Source organism: Elephantulus edwardii, unplaced genomic scaffold (genome assembly GCF_000299155.1).
Source record: "Elephantulus edwardii isolate Elephantulus edwardi_28Jun2011 unplaced genomic scaffold, EleEdw1.0 scaffold00007, whole genome shotgun sequence".
Lineage (NCBI taxonomy): Eukaryota > Metazoa > Chordata > Mammalia > Macroscelidea > Macroscelididae > Elephantulus > Elephantulus edwardii.
The window spans coordinates 8470564-8481538 of record NW_006399757.1 but is presented as its reverse complement, the minus strand read 5'-3'; the positions used below and the strand labels follow the sequence as shown (position 1 = coordinate 8481538).

Sequence of the window (10975 nt, the reverse complement as noted above, 5' to 3'; positions counted from 1 at the left end):
GACATCATGCTTGGGAGGGTGTAGGAACAGCGCAGGAAGGGAAGACCCTCTATGAGATGGATTGATTCGGTGACTGGGGTAATAGGGATGGGTGTGTCAGAGGCAGTGTGGTTGGCGCAGGATAGAGCAGGGTTTAGGGCTGTTGTGCATAGGGTCGCTATGAGTTCCAAACGACTCGACGGCACATAACAACAACAACATATATATATATATACATATATATGAAAAATGTCATCTACCAGTATACAACAGATGGAATAAATATTACCAAAGTGAATATTTTCCTTTCTTGGCAATTGGCTGTATAATTTATTTGTATCTAATTTCATTTATATTAATACAATTAAGAAAATATGAGAATTAGAAACATACTTTGACCAATTTGGCTTACCTATAAATTAATCATAGGTCTAAAGACATATAATAAAACACAGACTTTATATGATAAGTAAATTCTCCTAAAAAGTTCTTTTCACTATATTTTTCTACATAAGTATAATCCTTAAGCTTTACCTGCTCCTTGTTCTTATGATTTTATACTCCTGTAAATACACAAAAATGCCTGTTCCAAAGAAGCAAAAGAATGAAGAGGATCCTTTAGCTTCCATATGAGATTATTTGCACTAACTGTGAACCTCTTCCATGCAGTCAAGAGACACAATTCACCAAAGGAATTTTAAGTCAGGGTATTTCTCAAAGGACTATCTATACCAGAGAGAGGTTTTTAAATTCATTTAATACTTCAATGACATTCTCTCCCACAACATTCTTTCCCAGAACTGTAGAAATTTAATCCAAAGACTATTATAAACAGAAACTGCAAATTAAGACATAGACATATGCATAAAACCTTGAGTCTCTATAAGAGAGCTGGATGGAAGTGATTTAATAGTTTTCTTTTACTGGCATTAAAAGAAAAAAATTTACTTATTTCAGATTCTCCATTATTTACGCTTTAACTGTTACAAGACACTACTAAGTATATGTGCAAAACTAATTAAGACATAAACATAATAAAAGAAGACTCCATGATATTTGATTATCACATATCTGAAGACTATCACTTTTAATCAACCAGTAGCTCATAGTTTTTAATTTGTTTAGATCTCTAGTTACAATAATGCTATATAAGAAATACTGTATCCAAAAAACAGTAAGTTTTCTGTCAAAATTGCTAGAAAGTACTTTAACTCTTTACAGCTTTTAGTTTCTAAAAAAAGGAAATTTACAAATTACAAAAGTAAATGTGAATCAGGAAGAAAAATCTACAACATCAAAGCTAACAGAACATGATGCATACGTGTAAAAGACTATGGAAAGATAGGGCCAGCAAGTCCTTTTGGCACTTGTTTTAAAGATGAAAAGTCACTAGATGGCAGAGTATATAAAAAAATGAAAAGAAATTTGAAACCTTTCAAGTTACATTAAAGTTATTAGAAAATATGCCCGAGAAGTACAAACATCAATCTTAAAGGAACTTCAAAAGGGACATAGATAGGCTAATTTACATTTTCTTTAAAAGTTTTTTCTAAGCTTAAAAGTAAGCCAAAAATTTCTATATTTTAAAAAAAAAGTGTGTGTGTGTGTGTGTGTGTGTGTGTGTGTGTGATGTCTAAATTATAAGCTACTTAAAGTATCCCTGGCTGCTTTTACAGTAATTCACTTTTTGTTGATGAAATAAGCCTACAAGTAAAATAGGACAATTCCCTCACTAACAAAGAAGGGATGAAAAGGTCTCATTAGCTAAATACTTGATGACAACCTTCTATTAATCAAATCCTGTACTAGGTAAACCAAATCAAACCTACTGAAATCTAGTCAACTCTAACTCATAGCCACCCTGTTATTGTTATAGGAGCAGCTTGAGTCAACCGATTCACAACGAATCTATGTCGAACAGACCAAATCCCTTCCACCATTAAGGTTACTTTCTCTTCCATTTAATAACTCTATTAGGTTTTATTCTCAACGCTCCTATGAAACAAATAAGAATGATGGCAATAATAAGAGGATTTATCAATGCTTACAATAGATGTGTGTGTACCTCATGCACTTACTGCAGAGGGTCAAGGACTGCAGCCTTCAGTATGGACTGAGGCTCAATGTCAAGAAGACAAAGATTCTCACCACTGGACCAATAGGTAGCATCAGGATGGATGGCGAAGAGATTGAGACTGTTCACAGCTTCAGTTTGCTCGGCTCCACGGTCAACACTCTTGGCACCAGCAGCCAGGAAATCAAAAAACGTATTGCTATGGGAAAGTCTGCTGTTAGGGACCTCTCTAAAGTACTCAAGAGCAACGGTGTCTCTCTGGAGACGAAGGTGCGCCTGATACAGGCCATGGTCTTTGCAATCACTTGTTATGCATTAGAGAGTTGGACAATGACTAGGGAGGACAGAAGGAGAATTAACGCCTTTGAGCTGTGGTGCTGGAGAAGAGTATTGAATGCACCATGGACTGCCAAGAAAACAAACAGATTCATCCTAGAGAGGGTAAAACCAGGCTACTCCTTGGAGGCAAAGATTCTGGGGCTTCGTCTGACATACTTTGGACATGTTGCAAGGAGAGACAAGTCTTTGGAGAGGGACATTATGCTGGGTAGATTAGAGGGACAGCACAGGAGGGGAATACCCTCTATGAGGTGGACTGATTCAGTAACTGGGGTAATCGGGATGGGTGTGTCAGAGGCAATGCGATTGGCACAAGATAGAGCAGGCTTTAGGGCTGTTGTACATAGGGTCGCTATGAGTCGCAAATGACTCGATGGCACATGACAACAACAAGAACAACAATAGATGTAGAACTTCCCACTTTTTACATGTGGATATATCAAGTAAACATCATCTTACACAATATAAATACAGTAAGCGGACAAAAAGCTACATCTCTTTTCTCCTTTCCTTTTACAATATTATTAGTGTCATTAACCATTAAGGAAGCTCAAATCAAAATCATAATAAAGTATCATCTCACATTCAGTAACATAGTCATAATCAAAAAGAAGAAATAAGCATTGGGAACTCACAACCCTGCTTGCAGAAACAGAAAATGGAAAAACTACTTTAGAAAACAGCCCATCAATTCACAAAAGGCTAATAATATATGACCCAGTAACTCCACTGCTAGGTATACAACCAGAAAAACTAAAAACATATGTTTATTATGCTTGACTTTTGCATAGGAGCATTATTTGTAATAGTTTTAAAAATGTAAATAATTATGATGTTCATTCCTGACAAATGAATAAATATATCCATAAAATGGAATACTGGATAGCAATAAAAAGGATGACCTTGATAAAAGTTACAATATGAATAAATTTTGAATATATCATGTGAGTGAAAGAAGCTAGTCATAAAGAACCACAATTTATATGAAGGACTCAATTTTTATGAAGTGTTCAGAACAGGTAAATCTAGAAGCAGAAAGCAGATTAGTGGATAACTCAAGTTAAATCCTGGTCTAATACCAGATTGCCAGAACAAATAAATCTGTCTTGAAGGAAGTATAAGGGTGCTCTTTCAGAGGCACCTGAAGCAGAATGAAACTTCGAACTTTGTCTTACATACTTTAGGAATGCTATCTGGCCTTGAGTGAAAGGGAGGAAGACCTGCAACAAGACAGACTGACAGAGTAACTACAACAACGGGCTTGAACATGGCACAGATGAATAGCATGGCGCAAAATAAGGCAAAGTTTTACTCTGTTCACAGGATCTTGATGAATGGAAGCAGTATTGATGGCACCAACAAACAACAACAGAACTGGGAAGGCTGGGGAAGGAGACCTCGTAGAATCATTGGTAATGGTATGGGATTTCTTTCAGGGGCAATAAAAATGTTCTAAGATTGATTGCACAACCTTATAAATATCCACAAACCACTGCATTGTGTACTTTAAGTGGGTGAATGACATGGTATGTTAATTACATCTTAATTTGCTATTATTAAAAGTATCAGTAAAGGCTCAAGAGAATTAATGTTAATTGATGCAATTAAATGTTACTGAAGTACTTTTCTAATACTGTTTAAATGGTTTTAATTTTAAGTGAGACTGAATAATCTATTACACAACTAGAACTTCTTAAAATTATCAATGTAATAAATTTACAATATATTTGCTTTCAAGTAAAAATAATCCTACCCATACTCCTTGATCTCAAGTTGATTATCACTCATAGAAGTCCAGAAGACAGAGCAGAACTGCCTACAGAATTTACAAGCTTGTAATCTTTATGAGAGTACATTGCTCCATCTTTCATGGAGTGGTTGCTCAGTTCTATCCGTGAACCTTTCAGTTAACAACTGAGATCCACCAGGGTTTCTAAAAGATTTATGTTTTGTTCTAAATATAATGTTTTACATGATTTTCTTATTTTAGTTTTAGATGTTAAAATTAATATTTCAATCACTCTATCACTGCCATAAGAAGTTATGATAAAATTGACAGCTTAACACAAAATATATTCTCTTATAATTCTATCCCCACTTTGGGGGTACAATGTGTTACACATAGCTCAGATATCTGGTATAGATCACACTAAACTAAAATAAAAATGTAAACAGGGTTGCATTCTTTTCTGGAGGATCTAAGGGGATAATTGGTTTTCATATTCTCTTGTTATTTTTTTTTGTTTTTTTAAATGCATAGTTCCTTTCCTGTATGATTAATGCTAGAACCATTATACCTCTCTGATCTAGTAACTATAATCTTTATGTCTCTCTTAGTGTCTACAGTGTGGGCAAGTCATCCTGTTTTTCAGAACCCATGATTATATTGGACCCATTATATATAATCAGAGTTATCTCTTTATCTTAAAATACATAGCTTTAATCGTCTCTGCAAAGTCCCTTTTGTCATCTTAGGTAACATATTCACAAGTTTCAGAGATGAATGCATGGTTATCTTTGAGGTGCCATTATTCTGTAAACTATCTGTAGACATAAAATATACAAACTGAATTTTTTTTTAGCAATTATACTGTCCTAAGCACTAGTGTCAGTTTGAACACAAAGGCCTGATTGACCCTGTTCTGTTTAATCACTTGCTATGCATCTCAAAGCTGGACAATGAATAATTATGTCAGAAAAGAATAGATGCCTTTGAGCTACGCTGTTGGAGAATACTACTGAATATCCCACAGAACCCCAAAAAGAACAAACTGATATGTCTTGGAGAAAATTCAACCAGAATGCTTGTTGGGCATGTTGCTAGGAGTGGTTATTCCTTGCATAGGGATATAATTCTTGGAAAGATAGAAAGTCAGTGAAAGAGAGGAAGATTCTTTATGAGAGAGATAGACACAGTGACAGCAGCAATGACCTAATGTGAGTCAGAGATGATGAAGATGGCACAATTACACAAAATAATGTAGATCATTTCCATAGCGACATGTGATTTTAGGCAAAAATTTAATAAAGATCTATCTGTCTCACATACTTTGGGCATGTTGCCAGGAGAGATCAGTCTTGGAGAAGGACATCAAACTTGAAAATGTAAAGATCAATGCAGAAGAGACAGGCCTTGGATGAGATGGACTGACAGTGACTGTGGCAATGGAGTCAGGTGTGCCAGAGATGGTTAAGCTGGCTCAGGATAGGGTAAGGTTCCGAGCCACTGTTCATAAGGTTGCTATGAATCATAGTAGACTCAACGACACATAACAACATAAATATTGCCATCAAGATGTCTATCATTAAAGTCTATCCAAAAAAGACATTTACAAGTATTGTAACATGTAAGTACAGGTCACACATCTACATTAAATTTAATGTAAAGAATCTGAGGATTTTATTTGGGATTTATTTGGGATAAATGCCTAGGTTTCTTTCCTTTCTTGCTCTGACCCTTCCACCTTTCCTAGCATGATGTGTTTTTCCAAGGACTGGTCTCTCCTGACAACATTCCCAAACTATGTGAAAATTTCAACATTCTTGCTTCTAAGGAACACTCAGGTTGCATTTCCTCTAAGACTTGATTTGTTCTTTTGCTAGTCCATGCAATATTCAGTACGGAAAGAACTGATTATTTATATGCATAACCTTTTCTCTAGAGAAAAGTGGATCAAAAGGTATCTTTCTTCATATAAAATGCTCTTCCTTTGAAAACAAACTGTATGACCAGTCCAGATTTATTTTTTCCATACGTGTTTATTAAGAAAATAATAATGCAAAAAAAAAAAAAAAAAAAAATAATAATGTAATACACTGGACTAAATAAAAACATGGCTATGCTACTGCGGCAATAGTAAGCAATAAGAAGTTTATCCTAAAAATGTAATATGAAACTGAAAGTAGGAGTCCACTTAGGAGATAGAGTAAAAAGACTAGAATTAGTAATATAATGCTCGTGAAATAGAAGACAAAAGAGTGATTTGAGGGAAACTGGAAGAATCGGGTGTGAAAAAGAACATACTCAAATTTTATAAATAAACTAGTATAATAATATAATAATAAAAAAGTGGTGTGAACCATTAAGACAGCACATTAACTGTCCCTCTCATTTTTATTGCTGTTGAGTCGAAACTGCCACATAGCTGACCCTCTGTACATTTTCCAAGGCTCTGAAACCTTGGTTCTTCTATTCAGATCTTTTATTTCATCATTTCATCCTTTTGCTTGAGAGTATATGTTGAATATCAAGTTTCACACTCTCTTTTAACATTTAATCTTATCACTCATTAATTTTTTTTAGTGGTTACCTTACAATTTACTATTTTATCCCCAAGTCTAAAACAGTTCACTTTAGCTTGCAATCTCCCAAAATGCTTTGTTTGAAAATCTTTAAGCCTTCTCTTTAAGGAATTTTCAATGAGAAAAGCCTAACAAACTGACAGAAAAGTTGGGGAAGACATACACATGCTTCCCAAAAGAAATAGAATTATTCAAAGATTATAATAAACAGTTATTCAAAATTATTAGTTACCTAGGGAAAAAAATCACAAAGTAGTCTTTTACATATATCACATCGGAAAACAATGGACAAAACAACTCTGCAAAGCAACAAAACCAAGATAAAAGAAACTATTACTTACTACTGCTAGTAGTATAGAAACAACTAGTTTGGAAACAATTGATATTATCAAGCAAACCTAAAGACATTGTTTACAGGTCAGAGACTGAGTTAATATAATTCCTAACTCCCTGTTATGGTATTCCAAGAGGAAGTTACAAGAATCTTCAAAAGTGAATTGGATATAACTTTAAAAAGATAGAAGCCATCCAACCACATATCAGGAAAACAAGAGAAACCAAACTAGTTTCAGCAGAAAACTATGTATTAGTGAAAATGAATGAGTATGGCTACATAGATCAATGTATAAATTTCTCCATCACAATATTCAAAACAGAAAAGTTTTAAAAAGCATGAATCAAGTAAATAAAACATAAAACTTTCAAAACTAATTTAAGAATACATACAACTGGTATGTATTATGAAGGGGAAAAACCCAAGAATGTGAATGTAAAGTTGAGGAAAGAGCCTCTGGGAAAGACAGTTGAGAATGTGATTGTTGAGGGGTTGTCAGAGGCATTAAAAAGTCTGGTAATGTTCTCTTTCTAAAGTTGGGCAGTGGCTATGTTGGGTGTTCATTACTACTGTTCTTTAAATTGAACCTAAAAACTATACATTGTATATTTCACAATGTAAAATAATTTTTAAAAGAATAACCAATAACAATAAGCACATTTATTTCTTTGGCTCATGAGTATATGGTGTCATAATTAAGCCACTGGCAGCTGACCAAAATTAGTGGTTTAAATCTACCAGGTGTTCTGGTAAGAATGATGCACTAGCCAACATCCATAGCTTGGAAACCCTGTCTATAGAGTTGCTATAAGCAGAGATCACCCTGGTAAAAACTGAAATGATAAATAAAGAATACATTACCGTGTTTCTTATTGGAATTTTCTTGGGTTCTGGTGGCACATCCTGTGGAACAAACTTCACTGGCTCCTTAATTTGTCTCCTAGACCGTTTGGTACCATCTGGTAAGGTTTCCATGGCCATGTCTGCTTCCATATCACTACTTCCTGCCTGATCACATTCTGAGCATTGCCTAAATAAAGATAAAAAACTAAAATGTTCAATTCATACATTTATTTTTTCCCCTTCAAGCTTTAGCTATAGTTTCTACAAATACAAAGTTCAAGCATATGTGAAAAATATATAAAAGTACACATGATCACAAGATATCTAGTGACTAAAGATAGAGAAATACATACCTATTTGGTTTAGAGTAAGAATTATGAATACAATACATTAGGACATTTAACCTATCTTATTTTCATAAGAAAATAAGTAATTTGCTGTATGTGTAAGTGAACAAACCTAGGAGATTCAGCACTGATTAAAAAGATAGTTTCTCCTGGAAAACCATGACTTTCTTAAGTGACACATACTTGAAAATCAAAATCATTAATTGACTTGTCTCTAGTCATTGTTACAGCTATTGTTATCTTTTAATCTTAGTTAACAACATGTTCTGCTTAATATTCTACCTAAGAAACCTGTCGGAAAAAAGACTGTAAGAGGAACTGGGTAGAAGGAAGAAAAGATTATTTTAGTTGGTGGACTGTTGTTAGTTACCATCAAGTGAGTTCCAACTCATGCTGGGCCCATGAATGTTGGAGTAGAATTATGCTCTACAGAGTTTTCAGTTACTGAGACCTTTCAAAGTAAATCATTACTTTCTTCCAAGGTAATGCTGGAAGAATTGCCAACCTTGTGGTTGGTAGGCAAGTGATTAACCATCTGTGTCACCGAGGGACTAAACCAGAGGACATATTGTTTTATGCTAGTACATGTTTCAAGTTAGCTTTTGCAGTAAGGATCTGGGACTATCTCTGACTCACAGAATTTAACAATTTTCATAACAGAAATTTCAAGCTATCACATGACAACAATGAATATGAAGTTGGAAAAAGACATGTAGTAGCACTTCAGAATAGTTTTTCTACCATTCAAGGAGCTCTGGTGGCCTAGTGGTAAGAATCTGCACTGCAGTCCTGAAGACATACAGTTCAAATCTGACACTGCGCAATGAGAGAAGACTAGGCAATCTCCTTCCTTGCATTTTCAGCTTTTGAAAAATCACTGGATGGTGGCCTAATAGAAAGAAGGTGCACTGCAATCCCAGAGGCGTGTGGTTCAAATCCACCAGTTGCTCTGTTGGAGAAGGAGAGGTAATCTCCTCCTGTACCAGTCAGATCCAATTTGAGTGTACACACACAAAATCGTAAAAAAAAGAAAAGAAAAGCGGCTGGAGAGTCAGCTATGGGTTGGTTCCTACTTGATAGTACACAACAACAACCATTAACAGGAAACACTTAACCTGAAGAAAATAATAGATATTTGGTAACTGATGTGTTTTAACTTTTTAATAATATTTACTTTTAATATAACTTCAAAAGTAAATATAATTTGTTAAAAGGAGAAAGGTTTCTATTTTTATTTAAGACTCCTTTCAGATCTATGTATGGGTAAGCAGCTATGTTAGGAATAGCCATATCTTATTTTAAGGACAGAGCTACACACACCCTTTACCCAGGATAATAATAACAAAACACCCCAACCCTGGAAACTACCACAGCAGTTTTTATCAGAAAACCATCTAGAATACTTACTAATATTTCTGTCATTCTATTATGTAGTTTCTTCTAAAATTCTGGAAGTTCAATATATACAGATATTGGAAGAAATAAAATCTATTATATTTGAAAATAGCAGACCAGTGTGAGTGTCTCAAAACAAACATAAGACTAATACTAAAATGTAATCATGTGACTGTGCTGAAAGGATACAAACTTCATATCATGATGAATGTAGGCAGCCCTACTGGATGAAACAATGTGCTTAGTACATTTAAGGAACACATATGACTTCTTGTGGTTGTCATTTAAGAAGATGGGGTTCATTCACTATTTTTAAAAACTTAGAAAAGTAATTTATAAAATTAGAATACTCATGTTCATTCCAAAGCTTTCTCTTTCCCATATCCTTCTTCCTATAAGGAATGACCCCACTGAAATATAAACATCTGTCTCTCCCTTGGATTAACATTAAGAGTAAAATTCATTATATAACATAAGCATTTATGAAACATTTGTAGCGAGTCAAATCTCCCAAAGCTAATGAAAAAAATAATTCAGACATATATGCCAAATATTCAGGGATTTTAAAAAAATGGTTGAACATAAACAGTACATAACAAAGCAATAAAGATGAGAAATAAACTCTTAAGTGACATTAATTTAGAAATGAAATATTAAATTCCAAGTGAAAGGATGAATATAGAAGCAAATTTTCAAAGAACTGAATTTTAAAATAAAAATAAAGCACTTAAGAAATTCTTATTGTAAAACAAAAGAGAACCACAATATATTGGACAGACCTCATACCTAAAGTAAGAATCCGCAACTAAGACACTCAAACAGATTCAATTAACTGAAAATTCATTTCTCAAGAACACTCTTACAGTTTATTCATATTACAGTTCTACGCATATGTCATGAAAAATATTTATAGAAGTAATTATTATAAAAATCGCTAAAAAAATTATTATACACAAACATAACTAATTTTAACATTTAAATTTCTTCCAGTTTTCTTACCAATAACTGTTTTTGGTCTTTCTTGGCATCCGTGTTAGAGGGGGATCTAGACATCCAAGATGGTAATGGAGTTTGCAGGTATCACATAACAAAAGAAGATGCTGATCATGATTCTTCTTACAAATCCCACAACTTTGAACAAAATTGAACAAAAATTAATTAGTATCATAATGAAATACCTGCAATATGCAGGTATTTCATTATTGCAAACAGATCCATCTTGGAGAGGATTAAACCAAGCTACTCCTTGGAGGCAAGGATTCTGGGGCTTCGTCTGACATACTTTTTGGACATGTTTCCAGGAGGGACGGGTCTTTGGAGAGGGATATCATGCTTGGGAGGGTGGAGGGACAGCGCAGGAGG

At 34.3% G+C, this 10975-nt stretch overlaps 1 protein-coding gene across 1 annotated transcript in view; it reads right to left on the bottom strand.

The window, feature by feature from the left end:
• Positions 1-10975, bottom strand: part of PHF14 (PHD finger protein 14) — a 125325-nt gene that overhangs the window by 42284 nt on the left and 72066 nt on the right. The window contains exons 12-13 of the mRNA XM_006880243.1: positions 10613-10744; positions 7890-8058 (exon numbers count right to left, since the gene is read on the bottom strand). Of these exons, the coding sequence (XP_006880305.1) occupies positions 7890-8058; positions 10613-10744 (301 nt within the window). The remainder of the gene's footprint in view (positions 1-7889; positions 8059-10612; positions 10745-10975) is intronic.